Source organism: Euleptes europaea, chromosome 15 (genome assembly GCF_029931775.1).
Source record: "Euleptes europaea isolate rEulEur1 chromosome 15, rEulEur1.hap1, whole genome shotgun sequence".
In the NCBI taxonomy this organism is placed as follows: Eukaryota; Metazoa; Chordata; class Lepidosauria; order Squamata; family Sphaerodactylidae; genus Euleptes; species Euleptes europaea.
The window spans coordinates 16,700,318-16,717,037 of NC_079326.1; the positions used below are offsets into that span (position 1 = coordinate 16,700,318).

The 16,720-nt window shown below is 40.6% G+C and overlaps 1 protein-coding gene across 1 annotated transcript in view; it reads right to left on the bottom strand.

The window, feature by feature from the left end:
* The window catches only part of DPP10 (dipeptidyl peptidase like 10), a 749,561-nt gene that overhangs the window by 263,108 nt on the left and 469,733 nt on the right, over positions 1–16,720 (bottom strand). Inside the window, exon 2 of the mRNA XM_056861104.1 lies at positions 3,558–3,672. Coding sequence (XP_056717082.1) covers positions 3,558–3,672 — 115 coding nt within the window. The remainder of the gene's footprint in view (positions 1–3,557; positions 3,673–16,720) is intronic.

Here is a 16,720-nt window from a genome sequence, read left to right on the forward strand (position 1 = left end):
GAGAGAGAGAAAGAGAGAGGGGGATATTGACAAGAAGTGGAGGGGGAAGAAAAAGGAGGGATTGTCAGAGAAGGAGGGGGAGAAATAGGGGAGAAACTGACAGAGTAGGGGAGGGGGAGAAACTGACAGAAAGAGAGGGGTGAGAATGAGGAGGAAGATTGTTAGAGAAAGGGAGAAGAGGGAAAGAAGCAAAGGGGGGATGGGATGCACCCTCCCCACAAGTTTCGTGTGGGTCCCCACTTGTATATTCTAATAGCCAAATTGGCCAAATCTTTGGGTACTTGAATCTGGTACCTGGAACTGCAAACAGCAAGACATCTTTCTACAAACCTGAAAAATACCCCAGATTTGCAGAAAAATCTGAAATCTAAAAAAGGGAGGGGGTTAAAAAACCCAAAATGATAAAAGGAACACAGTTTCATCCCTGTGAGCAAAGCCTTCTAAAGGTGTCACTCTTCAAACTAGCAACAACAGCTGCCCATATGCATGCATTTTCTGCATTATTAATGTTATGTCCTGTTTTATACCATTTTTGGTTTACATTATTTTCCAGTTTTTCAATCCTAGTCATATTGCATTGTTTTCTAGATGTTTTATTCTGTCTGATTTTATATTTTAAGGTATATTTCAGAAATCACCTTGAGTCACAGTGAGAATGGTGGGCTATAAATTAAGTAAATAAAAAGTAAATCTCTCAGAATACTAAAGATAATGCTTTTTAAGCTGAGAGTCATTTTTAAGATATTATCAAAATAATCCCTACATTTTTCATTCCTCATTACACCAGGGGTGTCAAACATAAGGCCCAGGGGCCTGAATAGGTCCCTTGAGAGCTCTTATCCGGCCCGGATAAGGCTGGAAAAGGCTGGAGCCTGCTGAGGTGAAGGATGGTTTGCACCCTGGTTTTAAAGTAGCATGCCAAACTGCACTCTCCTTTACAGCACGTGCAGCTGGCCTGCTTTCTTTTATCCCACATGGCGCTTGGTTTCCCAGGATGAGAGGAGTTCAGTCCTTGAAAGAGGGTAAGCTGGAAAGGGGGGTGGGGGCAGGGTTTCCTTGTTTCTATTGACTGGCGGAGGCATCTTGGGCTGTGGTGAGCATACTTGTGAGCAGAGTAGAACTTCTGCTCTTGTTCATGAGTAGAACAGCTGAGCAAGAGTGGGGTTTGCTCAAGGCAGCAACTGTTGGTTCTGGCAGGAGGGAAGCTCCTGTTGCTGTCTGCCTGCTTGCCTCTTTCAGAGAGAACTCATGGGGTGGGAGTGGGCAAAACGGGGTTTGGAGGCATGCTGCTCTTGCTCACAAGTAGACCGGCTTTACTCGTGAGCAGCTGTTGGATGCAGTGTGATGCAGTTCTCAAGAATAAATTTCTCAAGAATAAGTTTTCTGAAGTTGGCATTAGCAAATTGTACCATTGTTGGGGTCCGAATTATCCCTAGCTTAAGGCTTTTGCTTTTAAAAATTTGTCTATGGTTGGGACAACATATGCATGTTAACAGCTCGTCTCTATAATGAATGTTAATAAATCAAAAGTACATTCTCAGCTTAGAGAGACACATCTGCACCGGATACTCAAAATTGCTACAGCACAGATTTTGACTCCAGATTTTGATGCAGTAGTTCTGAGCAAGAGGTGTCAATTATTAAAGACTGTTAAATAAAAGAAAATACTGTAAGAGTGTTATTGTTTTAAGAATGTTTGTATTTTAAGCAAAAAAATAATATCATTAATTGGCTCTGCCTGTGTCTTCTATAAAGTTTGTATTTCCGGTACCTGGCATTAAATGTTATGGTACACATGGCCTGGTCCTACCAAGTGACATTTATGTTATATCCAGTCCTCATAACAAATCAGTTTGATACTGCTGGATTACACAGATGTCAAAATTGTTTTGTACAATGCAGTCTCTCCATTTTTAAATATTGGCTGAAAATAAAAAGTAAAACTTTTAACCAAACTGCATTTTTATTTTCAAGTATCTCAAAGACATTTTATGGAACTGAGAAATCAATGCCTGACATTCATTACCACCCAGGTATCCAGCCAATAGTTGCTATTTCTATGGGCTTACCACTTCTAGACATTATTAAACATACTTAAGGACACTGATATTAATAAGAAATAACAAGAAGGGATCTGAGAGGAACTTACAGGGGAAGGAAAATACCCTCCTCCCTGCCTCTGCCTGCTTTGTCTCTTGGTGGAGCTGCATCTCATACTTGCCGATACCTCTGCTGCTTTGCTTACTTGCTCAGCAACCATGGTTTCTTCCTGCTTGGCTCGGCTTGCCCAAGCAGTACATCTCTCAGCCTCCCCGTGACCCTTACCTACCTGCCTCCCTCATTCACCGTGTGTCAGCAGCTTCCCTACCCTGCTCACTCATGCCACCTTCTGCCTGGCCTATGTGCTTTCTCACTTCCCTGGTGGTTGTGATGTCTCTCTTGGCTTCCTTGCCACCTGCTTGCCCTGCTCACTTGCTTCCCTAGATGCACAGTCTCTCCCCAATTAATTTTGTAACTTGTTGTTTCATGTTTATGATGTTGTCATGCCCTTGCAGAGGACAAAAGGCAGGGTATAAATATTTAAAATAAATACATAGTTTTTGTAGGGATCAAACTCTGAAGAGGCATTAGCCCCCACTCCTCATGAGGCCCCAGAGAAACAGAGAGGGGGAATAAATGGGGAAACCTAATGTTCAGAATCTTCCAGGGATGGCCTGCACGTATTTAGTTCTCCATGTGTAACAGTACAGAGATTACAATGAACTTTTGCTTTTGTATCTTTATGAATTTATGTGCATAGTTTATATTGTTTGCCCCTCAGTGAAGTCTAGACTTTCTTCCTTAATGTTTATTCACACAGTTCACAACAGAATGTGACTTTTCCATCTCCATTCAAGAATTATTGTTCCAATTTTAGTATATGTGCTGCCGAAGCTCATATTATATTGAATTATTCATTGATAGTATAATGTTTCCTAGTTTCTTAACTGACTGATGAAGTTTCACATTTGTAGTTAAGATAGTTCGTAAAGACTGCAAGTCACAGCTGAATTCCGAGCTACAAAAATCCATGCAGGATCCAAAATTCCAGCTTACAGAGAACCAAGCAGACAGTACAGTTAATATTACCAAAGAAAAATATTACTTATCTGACTATGAGTACAATCTAAACTTTATACATATGGGCAGGAAAACAGTCATGAAGTTACACTCCAGAGCCACACTCATTAAAACTTGTGAGGGACAGAGGTCCTGCTTCTGGCTGTGCTTGACTTGCTATACTGTAAGGCCACTGCTTTGCTAGACCATATCACATATGCATTGGTTTGGATCCCAGGGGAAGTCTCTGATAACTGAAGATAGTTTCAGGTGGGTAGCTGTGTTGGTCTGCAGTAGAACAGCAAGACTCAAATGCAGTAGCATCTTACTTTTATCAGGGAGAAAACAGGATGGTGGGGAAAATCCACACTGGTGACCTCGTTTTCTTCATGGGAGTTTGGAATTAACTAATAACGTAGGTATGACTATGCAATATGTAATAACAATCGTAATCCTACCTGGGGTTAAAAGAATTACGGACATTGTGATGAGTGAGCATACAACTAGAATCACGAGCAGTGCAATAGCTATTCCCTTCCAATTCCTCTGTGGTGGGCCGTTGCTTCCAAGTTCCTAGAGGGATTTAAAAAAGATGAAATAGTTCCATAATTACATGTCTTAGAAAAATATACATTCATATTAATATTCAAATAAGAGATATCCTGTATATAGTTAAAATCACAACTAAATAGTTGTCACATTTCCTGTCTCAGTTGTTCATTGCAATTGTACAATTTTGATATAAAACACATATATATGGGGAGGAGACAGACTGAGGACGTAGCAGGTATCCTGCTGTAACAGACAACTGGTCCATCTAGTCCAGCATTCTGTCTCATACAGTGGCTAACCAGTTGCCTTGAAGGGCCAACCGACAAGGGATAGAGGTCAAGGCCTTCCCTGAAATTGTCTCCTAGCACTGATATTCAGAGTTTTAATACCTCTTTAGTGATCACAACAGAAAGAATCACATTGTGCTTATGTAAGCTGTTGAAGATATTCTTGGTACTAGCATATTTCGAAAAATATACTTCAGGATTACATTCAGCTGACATTTTAAAAGTTGTTGGGTTTTTTGGGGTAAGCTTTTTTTTTTGCTGTCAAGTCACAACTGACTTATGGCAACCCCATTGGGTTTTCAAGGCATGAGATGTTCAGAGGTGGTTTGCCTGCCTCTGTGTCATGACCCTGGCATTCCTTGGAGGTCTCCCATCCAAATACTCCCATCTATAGAAGAACCAACACAATAAGCCCAACATAACCATCGCAGAACCCAGTAATCCCAGTAGAACCACAAGCCAATGTGCCAAGCCAAACAGAACCAAAATCAAACCAGAGAATCTCTGCAGTGGACTTCGCCCAAACCATGGAGCCATCCTGCAGAGAAAGCACAAAAGCAGGCCAGTGCATGAGGGCCCTCTGGCAGAGCTGACTTGGCAACTCAAGGCAGGTTGAGGGGAGAGGAGTCACCCAAGGATGGTGACAGAACTGGTTGTCAGAAGCCCAGAAATAGTCACATCAAGGTTGGCTGGAGAGGTAGTAGTGGAGGGTTTGCACACCCAAAGACACAGAGGTATGATGTCTGAGAGGGAAAAGCAATGCCAGTTATTGGAGCTTGCTCAATAACAAAGCTTTTACTGTATATTAAATACTTGAATAAATATTCTGTCACGAACCTTCCCAAGGCTGCAATTCTAAACACATTTGTGTATGCCAAAAAGCTACTTGTGTCAATAAAACTTAGATAGCATAATAACATAGCATCATTATTTAATCAACAAAAAGAACTCACACTATAATGGTGAAAAAATTATTATGAAACCACTCAACACCAAATCACCCATTATGGCAACGAAGTACTACCATAACATTTTACTGATGAAGTTCCAGTCCTACAAATAAGGAGCCCTTTTGGTTTTTAAATGGATTTTACAAAGATATATAACCCCTAGGAAAGATGTTTTGAAAATATGGATGTCATCGTATGTAACTGCAGAACATGAAAATAAATCTACAATTAGTATTGGCATGATATTTTTGCTCCGGACTATAGCCATGGTGGGGCTAGTGGATGCTTTGTTCTACCTAAAACATTGTTTTCTCCGATTTAAACTGCTTTTAAAAACATGATTTAAAATTTTTTTGGCATGCAGAAGGGAAGGTGATTTAATCTTCTAACCCCTGCTTGGTTTCGCTAATCAAAATTGGGGTTGCCAAGCTTTTAGTACCATTTTTCCTTTCAAACATGAGCAACAGCATGTACAACTGAACAGGAGTTGTAAGTATTAAATCCTGTCTCCTCTTCCTGTGTGTCCTTGATCTGAATCAGGATACATAATTTACATTTTATAGACAGATGGAGATTTGTGATCATCACATCTGTTTTGCCCCTAATGTCTTTGATAAAGAAAGCTAAAAATGGTTGATATGATGCTGCTACAGTACTTTTAAAGAATTTTTTATCATTACTTGACATGAAATTTTAAAAGTTCATTACTCATGTAAAACCAAACCCTAGAGCATTATTCAAATGTTACACTGGTGACATGACATTACTTCTGGTATTTTTGGGAAGTGATGTCATGCTGCCAGTGAGGCACCATTTTCCCCATCTCCCCTATCCTAAGCAAGCCTCTTATGTTAGAAGAAGGCTCCTTAGGCTGGAGATTGAATACTACCCACTTTCTATTAGATTTGCTACTGGAATCTCTGCGTTATTTCAAATATTTGACCATTACATAGTTTTATATTTATTTTTGTTTATTGTTATATAGAAATGGGACTTGTGAATACTTATCTTTTTAAACTTTCAAATGCCATAGAAACATGCTTCATTTGGGCACTTTGTTTTCTATAGATACAAACAGAGTTGGACTTACCTGAAACTGTTGTTGATTGAGTGGTCTTCTGTGCAGGCACACATCGGGACTGCACATGTGCAGTCCCACCACAGAAAATATTTTAAAAGCTTTCTAACAAACTAGAAAAGCCTCTCTTCTGTCTGGCAGTTAACTACCAAAATGGTCACCTGACCAGGAGGAGGGCCGCTACTCCCTCAGTTCTCTCCATGCCACTGCCAGAGACCCAAGAAACTAAGGTTCCAGAGAGTTCACAGTGGGGCGGGAGCAAGGGATGTGTGCCTGCACAGACCACTCAATGAACAACAGTTACAGGTAAGGGTAACTCTGTTTTAATCTTTGTGGCTTCTGTGCAGTCCCACATTGGGAGATCAGCAAACTCATTGAGTTAAGAAAGCAGGTGTTAAGCTCTCAATGGAATAGACCATAGATGACTGCCTTCCTAATATTCTGGGTGAATGTCACCCAGTTTTATAAAGGATCAGGGAGCTCGCTACAAGCATCCCAACCAAAATATATAATGCAGAAACGTGGCAAAGAAAAGATAGGACACTGTTGGAGACAGCCATGATGTGTAAAGTGACATTGAACATTCATGTACTCAAAACAGTGTGATAGTTTCTACAAAGCAATGTTGGGTCTCTAGCAGACCAAAACCCAAAGAAGTCACATTCAAAAATTGTAAGGAGTGCACAGATGTTTGGCATCAAAACAAGTGTAAGGATAATATTGTGAGACATGAGGACTGAGAGACAATCCCTGGTAGGGAATCCCGGCCAGAACATCAGACACTCTAACCGTATGAAACCTCATGAATGAAGGGGTTATAGGTGAGAACCCGCCATGTCCTCATTGTACAGTTGGAAGTGTTGCATACTAAAAAGCCCTATTATAAATGAAGCACCAGAGAAGTGCAAAAACATCAATGAGGGGTTATATCTCTGTTTGCCATATCCTTAGAAATTCAATAAGGAAGGGGAAGTTTAAAGAGTTTGAGTCCCAACCTATGACCAAAACAGAATCAACAGCACAAGAAGCAGGATCTAAAGCCTGGTACAGTTTCAGCTGAATCTATTTCCCACCTAGAGGTACAAGATTTGGTAGTGAAGGAGTGGTGCTTGCTAGTCAGAAAATCTGAGGCTACAGCTACAATGCAGAGAAGGAGCTGATCAAAACTATTGAAGTCAACATTGGGAGTGAGAATAAGCCAATCTGAACCATAATAATGAAAAAATAATGAAAGAAATAAAGCTGGCCAGATGTGGCCAAAAAAAGAATGAACAGCATGCACCATAAATGAACCCTCAGCAGCTTGCAGAGTAATCTGTGCAGCGAAATGGCCAGAAAAAACATCAAAACAGGTTACCCTGCCAAGGGATTAGAAGGACATTCCACCGTGATGGGGGTCCCTAACAGGAGCAGAATGATTAAAAGACAGTACATAGAATATCCCATTGTGGAGTAAGGCCAAATATCTAAGGCCTCCAGTCAAAAGTATCTGGGAGTTATAATTACAATGCATTCTATGACTATGTGGAATATTTGCACTGAAATAAAAGACAAAGGTAAGGTACGTCTAGTGCTCTGGTGAAATTAGTGTGACCAACTAATTTGCAGAAAGAATAGCAGGAGATCTCCAGCTAGTACCTGGAGATTGGCAACCCTACAGGGGAGGGAGTCCTTCAGTCAGGCAGTCTCCTCCTCCTCAATTTACAATGAACTTGGAATATTCAACATCTGAGAGATCGACATTCATTATCAAACTAGTGATTACTACTAGACAGATATTATCACACTGGAGTTCCTAGGAAGGATTGTTTTCAATAGTCCCACAACCTTGTCTAACATTCCCAGAAGGGATTCTGGTTAAGCAGCTTGATGTGCAATGGGTTCCAAAGGATCTAGAGAGTCTAAAAGAGCAGCCACTTTCCCTTCCGCATCTGCATTCCATTGGACCAGACTGAGTGTGTTCTGAGCCCCCCAAAATGGAACCCAATGTTCTGGAAATAATTCTGCTGTCAGACCCACCAGGGAGAGTGTAACTGGCAAGTGGCCGCTGCCAAGAAACGGCCCCAACTGCAAAAGTGAGTAGTGGGCGGGAAATAAAAAAAATTGTAAGGCTACACCCTCGAGGGGGAAAAAAATGTATTCTCTCCAAGTTTATCCACTACAGCTGATCCAGCTAAAAAGGAAATTCAAACATTCAAACAAAAAAAGCATGACGAAATGCTTTTTTACTCTAAAGCAGGCTGCAGTGAAAGCCTTAGAAAAGAGCCTTTCTGAATTGGAGGCCTGGCCAGGCAACATCAGGTCTCTCCCCTCAGAGCTGATATAGCCAAGTAGGCTTTGAAAAGAACCAGTGAATCCGAGGCTCTGTCAGATAACCCCTTACCACAGAGGGGGAAGGTGCCTTCATTCAGGCTGGCACACAGCCGAAGCCTTTGAAAAAGAGCTCTTTGCCAACTCTATCAGATCATGCCTTCAGGTGACAGAAAGAGCAGGCAGCGCCTCTGTGTGATCCCTCAAGCAGATAAGGCACTGAGAATGGCGGTTTATCAGTGCCATTTTAAAGCCACAGTTGGCACAATCCTGAGGAGGCACTTTTTGAGCCATAATGACAAGGTAGAAATCCACAAACATATCTTCTTTAAATGCAGTTTATTCTTTGCTATAATGACTGTTGATGAGAGAAAGAAGTCTCCTTAGTCTCAAGAATGAGGTGAGGAAACTCACAGAACAGCAATGGAGATCCTCTCTTTGTGGGACTGCACAGAAGCCACGAAGATGAATATATAGTCTTCTCAAATCGGCAATTATAAAGCAGATTTCAGGGAACAGACATTTCTGTAATGAATAATGGTCCTTATTCACCTGGAGAGAACTTTATGTGGGCAAAAATATAGTTTTACATAGGTAACAAAGTATTATGTGGAAATATTTAAATATGATAAACTGTAGAGCTATAGAAGAACATTATGAGCATTGTACACCATAATTATCTAAATATATTTTAAATGTGAAAAAATGTTCTGAGCATTTTATATATTTTATTTATTTTAAATGTGCTTCATACATCAAAATAGTCCCCTTTTACCCGGCACAAAAGTCCTGGGGAGGTTTAAATGACAGATTATGGAAAGAAAAATGATAGACAATGAAAATATCCTGCTCCACATAGACGGACAGACATACATACATAGGCAGGTCATTGGCCATGTTGTGCATTCCAAAGAAAAGGCAAATATAACATTTAAATAGTATAGCCAAGTTTCTGATAGGACACATATCACAGCAGCCATGATAAAAAAAAAACCCGGTAACAGGCATCCTCGAATTTCTATTCTGTTCACTGACTGATAAATATTACCAACACTTAATCTTGGGAGCGTTCTGAAAGCAAAAGACTCTGGTTGCAAATCACAAACTATTTGTAAATGTATCTATAGAAATGACAACTGTCTTACTACAGAAGGACCTTTTCCCAAGGCCATTTTACTGAAAAGAATGTTATCGCATGCTGACTATTGTGGCTCAAAAACTGTTGTATGAATCTGCCCTTATTTTGGTATCTTGATAATCCCAGCAGAGGTATTGCTTTACTCCTGGGTACTTCTGTGCAGTGTTCACCCTGAGAAATAGTGATCTGCTATCTGCTGAAGCTGACTATTAAGGAACATCAATACTGTTGAGCAAACCATGAAAAAGCAACTTCTGTCTATTTAAAGAGAGTACTGATTGACAGTCAAGGCTGGCTGCTGACAGGAAAACTTCCAAAACAGTAAAGATCAAGTACATTTAAAGGTTAACCACATTGACCTAGAGAAGGGGATATTTCCTTCCTTCTCACCTGAGTCTGAGATGAAGAAAAACTTTATATAAAACATACTTGTTGGAGAAAGGTTTTAGATCTTGGAGTAAGAAGTAATACATAGCTTTAAAAAATCAGATAATACCATGATTTTAGAAAGCAAGTATTTCTGAATGAGTTCAAGACAAAGGTGTATGCCATTGTGAAACAAAAAATGAACTCAAGTTATTTGTAAGGGACACAAATAAATGCATACACCATGGCTGAGTTGCATATTTGGGTTCCCTGATGAACTGCTCAGAGAACGATAAAACCTATAAAGGCTATAACTCCCACCTTTTGCAAATGTCTCTACTGAATTTCCATTTTATAAATTTGTAAGGGTCATAATTGTGTGGACAGGCATCATAAAAGCTAGCTGATACTATAGAAGAACTGCAAATTCCACAGCAGAGATTCCTAATGTTCACCTTAACTCTCCATATAGAATTGTCTACCCAGACAACAATGCCGCATTAATTTATAACAATGGAATTTCACTACAGCGACCAATAGCAGTCTTACCAAGTAACATTTGCGAAACCAGTAAATAGAAACTCATTTTGCATTTGAAGACAGGGAAATGTGTTCTAGCTTCTTGGTAGGCTGAACTCAATTATCAATTTGTTAGATGATTGACTTAGATACAGTTGGTACAGAGGGCTATTTTTTAATATATTAAGTGGAGGAAGGGAATGGATATATAAAACTGTACATGCTTATTATTGCCTTCAAAATAGCTTTGCAAACATATACTCTACAATGACACACAATGGCTACTTCTGATCAAGTACAATAATTATTTCAATTAATTTGAATGCACAGAGAAAGAGTAAATTTCATGGACATGTGAGCATTCTTCATTCACATGGAGGGCAGTGGTATTTTGAGCTTATGTTTGGGGTTTTTTATCTTAGTGGTCAGTGCTGTTCATTATCACACTAGGTAGCCAGCGCCAGCTGCTGGCACATATTCAGAATGTATTGGAGTGCTGGCAAAGTCACATGTTCCCCAACATCAGAAACAAGGTATTCATTATATTGTCGAAGGCTTTCACGGTCAGAGTTCATTGGTTCTTGTAGGTTATCCGGGCTGTGTAACCATGGTCTTGGAATTTTCTTTCCTGACGTTTCGCCAGCAACTGTGGCAGGCATCTTCAGAGTAGTAACACTTCAGTTACAAGACGCCTGCCACAGTTGCTGGCGAAACGTCAGGAAAGAAAATTCCAAGACCACGGTTACACAGCCCGGATAACCTACAAGAACCAAGGTATTCATTATTTAAAACAAGACTTATTTTGAATGTATGTGCTGCTGTCTAAGCAGGGTTGACCCTGGCAAATACTTTGAGACCTCCAAGGAATACCAGGGTCATAATACAGAGGCAGGCAATGGCAAACCACCTTTGAACATCTCTTGCCTTGAAAACCCCACCAAGGGTCAGATGTGACTTGATGGCAAATACGTGTGTGTGTGTGTGTGTGTGCGTGCGCACAGATATATCTGTTTTAATCAGTACTACTAAAATTTGTTCATAGTATTATATTTCGTAAGTTGCACATTGGTTGGTATTTATCAGTATAAAAATTGTTTTTACATATAACGTATAGTGAAGACAAGTGCAAAATTAAAGACACAAAAGAGAGTTGATAGCACCAAAATTCCATTCTGTCATCTAATTTGAAAACTGCTTTTAGTTATTCTTCTGAAAATCAAACATTTAATATTAATTCATACCAATATGCTGGCTACAAATCTTCACAGGTAGAAACCAAAGAGAAGTTATGAATGCTCAAAAAATTATCTGTCTGAAAACATTATTCTAAAAATCATTACCAAGCAAATAATCCTTCAAAATGGCTGCATAAATCAATTCAAACATTGTTTTCATATCGTAATATCAAGGTTTGCAAAGCCCTCCAGCTCAACAAACCAAGGTATCTATTTCACAAAAGCAAATCATAAGAACAGCCCTGATAGATCATCAGGCCAGTTGTCCATCTAGTCCTGAACCCTGTTTCAGACAGCGATCAAACCAGTTGCCCTGGAGGGTCAAAAACAGGGCATAGAGGCCAATGCCTTCCCCTGATGTTGCCTGCTAGCACTGGTATTCAGATGTTTAATGTCTCTGTATATGGAGATTCCCTTTATTTATCATGGCTAGCAAGTAGGTTTGCCAGGCCTCCTGGTATAGCTCTGTTGCCTGCCACGCCTCCAAGCAGCAGTGGGAATTTAAAAAAAAAGCAACATCACTGGTGTTGCTACATCACTTCTATGTACAACCTGGAAGTGACAACGGGTAGCCTTAGGAATCAACAGAAACTCCACGTTAAAACCATAGCGTTTCTGGTGACTCCCAGAGCTACCATTTGTCTCTTCTGGGTTGTACCTGGAAATAACATCAAGATGTTGGAGATGTTGCTGCTGTTGTGCCCATTCCTCCACGTCCCCACCCCCAGCCCTCTTATCCATTACCAGGTGAAAAACATGCCCAGCCAGCTAGCCACAGCTGGGTGTATGTTTTTCTTTTTGGCATCTGAGGCTCAGAACCAAACTAGACATTTTATATATGACACAAGTTTGGGACATGGGTGCCTGAACAAACCTGCCATCTATGAAGAGCCAGAGAAAGGTGCAAATAGCCCTGTGGCCATTTCTGCTTGTGAAAACAGCACAGGAGGGAAACTTGAAGTTTCCCTTCTCTTCCCTCACTATGCTCCACTGGAGCAATGGAGTGTTTTTAAAAAAAGTCCCTCCTCTTCCCTCACTATGCTCCACTGGAGCAATGGAGTGCTTTAAAAAAAAGGGGGGTTACCCAGTTCATATATGTGACATTGAGTTGGGCTGGATACCCAGTTCCAACTCATGTCATTATAAAATCTAGTTTGGCTCTCAATTCAAAGGCACGGGTATAGCCTTAAATCGGAGTTTGTTTGTGTCTTCATTCTTTGATATGAACAACAAGGAATGAAGCTGAACGAAACTGAATATTTTCATTTACAGAAGAATTTTTTTAAAGAACAAATCAGGCACATCTATCCTACTCAGAAGGTAAGCAGTACTGTAATATCATTCTGGAGAAAAAAATATGCCAACCATTATGGAATTAGAATATTTCTAGGGACTTTCGGCAATCATGTTCAACTATTACAGGGTCAGCTAATTTATCCTGCAATCTGTATTACAGATAAGAAAGTATATCTTTCTTCTTAAAGAACACAGAACTTATTGCTTCATAAAGAAGAGGGGACCAAAGCTCCTTTGGAGCCAGCGTGGGGCAAACATGCTGTCGTCTAGGTACTGCCAGCCCCCACCACCAGCGCAGCCACGCCGGCAGGGCTTTCCTACACCACCATGGGGGGGCATTCTCGGGGGTGGAGATGCCTTTAGGCAGCTTCCACAGCCCTTTCACCCCAGGAATGCCCCTTTGAGTGGCAGTGGGGCTGTGCCACCTTTTTTGGTGGTGCAACCTCGCTGTTTTCAATGGGCATTTTTTTAAGCACCATGGCAGCCAGGAAGCCTCTGAGGAGGCGGGGTGGCTCCACCACTCCCAGCTGTGGCGGATCTACCCCTCCCTTCAAGATTGCACTCTAAGCCAATCTTCCTTGATGTACAGTTTTCTCATGCAAGGATATCTGTACCAAGGGTGAGAGGAAAAAAATAATAAGCATAACTCGTTAAGATATTCAAACTGTATCTGCTATTTAAAGTTGACATACTTTACTTCGGGGTTGGGGATTTGTTTTATAAAATTAATTTTCAACAATCAAGGTTTTTTGACCTCTTGTGGAAAATGAAATGTACAGTTAAGCTCAGTTTGTTCAGTGCTGTGACCCTTTTTATTTTTTATCCATGTGTATGATTTAAATTGTATCTTCAGCAACGTAGTCTTACAAAATGAAAGTGAAATTTTTCCTCTCACTTTATGGATAAGATCCCATTAACTACAGCTGCAAGGATCGTTCCTGTTATCCCCTCCCCCAAGCAGTCTTTTCCAACCCCAGGAAAGTTTATTCCCGTGGTTACAGGACCTGTATAAACCTTTGGCTACATACATCAGGAGACTACAGTGGAGAGTGGGAAGATGAAATCGTTTCCTTCTCACTCCTTTGTCAATGGAGCTCTACTGACATAAAACACTGAAAGGGTGATTTTGTCCCCTTCCTCCTTCCCACTATAGCCTTACAATTCACATGGCTATTAGTTCACATGGGTCCTGCAAACTCAGTAGTAAACTTGCACATGTCAGAAAGGACTACTTGGGTGGGGGAGGCAACACAGCAAAAATAGTGACACTGAACATCTTCAGTTGATGGATCACATGATCCAACCCATAGTTTGTTTTACTAGAAACCAGTAATGAATTGAAAGTCTCTCTCTTTCTCTCTCATTCACACTCACAAACTCATACACACGCAGAGAGAGAGGTCAGAACCACCTTCACCCCTTTTCACATGACCTTAAGTCTATAGCTTGACTCTGTCATTAAACTACATTTTATATGCCATGTACTTAATTGAAAGCTGGTTCATCGGCAGATGCTGATGTATTGTGTATTGGTTAAACAGTTGGACAGGGATCTGAGAGATCCAGGTTCAAATCCCCACTTTGTCATGGAAGCTTGTTGGGTGACCTTACTAGTCACACACTTTCTACCAAACCTACCTCACAAGGATGTTGTGAGGATAAAAGGGAAGGAATGATGTAAGCCATTTTGGGTCCCAATTGGGAGAAAGGTGTGGTATAAATTATGTTACACAAAAATGAATAAAATCAATATTATATTATAATAACTATCTGTATTTTTTAATTGGAAACAGAACTAATTAGAAATTGCTGAGCTCTCTTTTTAATATTTTCTTGAAATCCTTCTTTAGTCATTTTATAGTAAATTCAGGATTAACTATAATGCATGGTAGATTTGGAACATTAAAAGGACATATAACAGTGTCATTACATTTGTAAAAGTTAAGAGGAAATGCCACCTCATCCAGCCCAGGTGAACCATGCAGTTGCTGGTAGTCTACCTCCCTATTCCACCAGTTTGAATAAGTCAAAACAGCCCAGGAATAAACCTGATTGAATGGAACAAGCCACACCAAGACTGGATAAAGCAAGAAGGCTGTAGTCTTCTTTTTTATAGATTTGAAACTTGGTACCAATTAAGTCCACTGAATTAATTTCCAGTGGGAAAATAGGGATCATTCCCCTCACTTTGGGCAGCTTGGGGGTGGATCCAAGGCCCAATAAAGACATATGGGAGAAATCATTCACAGTTCATTCTGTGCTAGCTGGCTAGGCTATTAGAACTGTCAGACTTTGTGGTGTCCCTGTCTTTGTTCCTGAGGTGTGATATCTAATCCCTTTCTATGCTGTTTTTCCATCCAAAGCAGCAAACATGCATTATACTCCAAACCCTAGCCTCCTCAGGCTCCCCTCAACTCTCCAGGTATTTCCCAGCTAGGGTTGCCAGGTGCCTCATAGCTGTCAAAACTCACAAACTGTAATGAAGAGGAGTTATGCTATTGGAAGCCCAGCAGCTATTCTGTCCGCAATGAATAGCTTTTTTTTCTTTACATAATGTGAACCAGAGATTCACTTGATGCAGAAAAAGGCAGCCTTGAAATATCTGAAACAGAGTCATATGGTCACACAACAAATAAAGAATGATTAATGTTACCCAGAAACAAGATTAGTTTTTTTCAGAACTTCCCACTCATGTCATAATATTGATGCTAATAAAGGTGAGAACATTTTATTGAATGTCTTACAGATCTCTGGCCAAAATCCATCCACACTATGAGTTTTGTCTCAGAGCAAAGAGCATATGGTCTCATTAATTCCTTTTATAGCAATATCTACTCATTAGGTAATGTACCATTTCTTAAGACAAATAAGAAAGATATGTTTATTTATTTGTGCTCTGTTTTCTTTAGAACAAAATCAATTATTTTTACTTTGACCTTGTGCCAAATTTGCAACAGAATAATATATAAATGGAGTAAAATATTACAAATTGGGAACAGGAAAAAGAACTCATTCAATCAAGGTGTTTAGGAAGTAAGGGGGGTGGCCTGTAGTGGAAGAATCAGACATAGAGCTCCTTTCCTGGGTGCCAGACTGCCCTTCCCCCTTCCTGCTTCTTTTCCACTCACCCTATTTATCCACTGGGCAGCTAGGGGGTTGATAGAGTTGCCAGCCTCCAGGTGGGGCCTGTAGATCTCCCAGAATTAGATACCTAAGTCCCTGGGGTACCCCTTAGGTTTGCAGAAAAATCTGAGCAGTTTTAAAAAATATATTGGGGGTTTAAATTCCCCACATTAAAAAAAAAGTTGTCTGTGCATGCACCTTTTGAAGTAGCAGTGGCCTCTGCTGCAGGGATCCTCTCCAGCTCTGGCCCCCATGTCAGAGAACACCAGAAGTGGCTCTGGGCCCGACCATGAAGGTAGTGGATTCCAGGAGCTGCTCTAGGCCTGGCAGCAACAGTGACAGTACCTGGGAGCAGCTCTGAACCCAGAGCAGCTCCAGGAGTCCTCTGCCAAGGCAGCTTGGATTGGAACGGAGCTTTAGGTTGGTGGTGGGGCCAGGAACCACAATGGAGGGGGAGAGATGGTGTGTTCCCCCCCCCATACGTCTCGTGGGTCTCCCACTTATAAATAAATAATACTGGACTTCATCTGTCCAAATGCGCTAACACCCAAGTATGCTAAATGATGTGGCTAATATTTGTATGAAGTGTTGAACTTTCATTAGGGCTGTTGGGAAAAAAATTCGGTAAAATTCCGATTCGGCAAAATTTGGCACGTTTTTATTCGGGAAACGCCAAAGCCCAAACTCCCCCTATTCAGATTCATGGAATTCGGCATGAAATTTGGCATTCCCGAATAAATTCGGCCGAATAAAGCCATTTAAAGCAC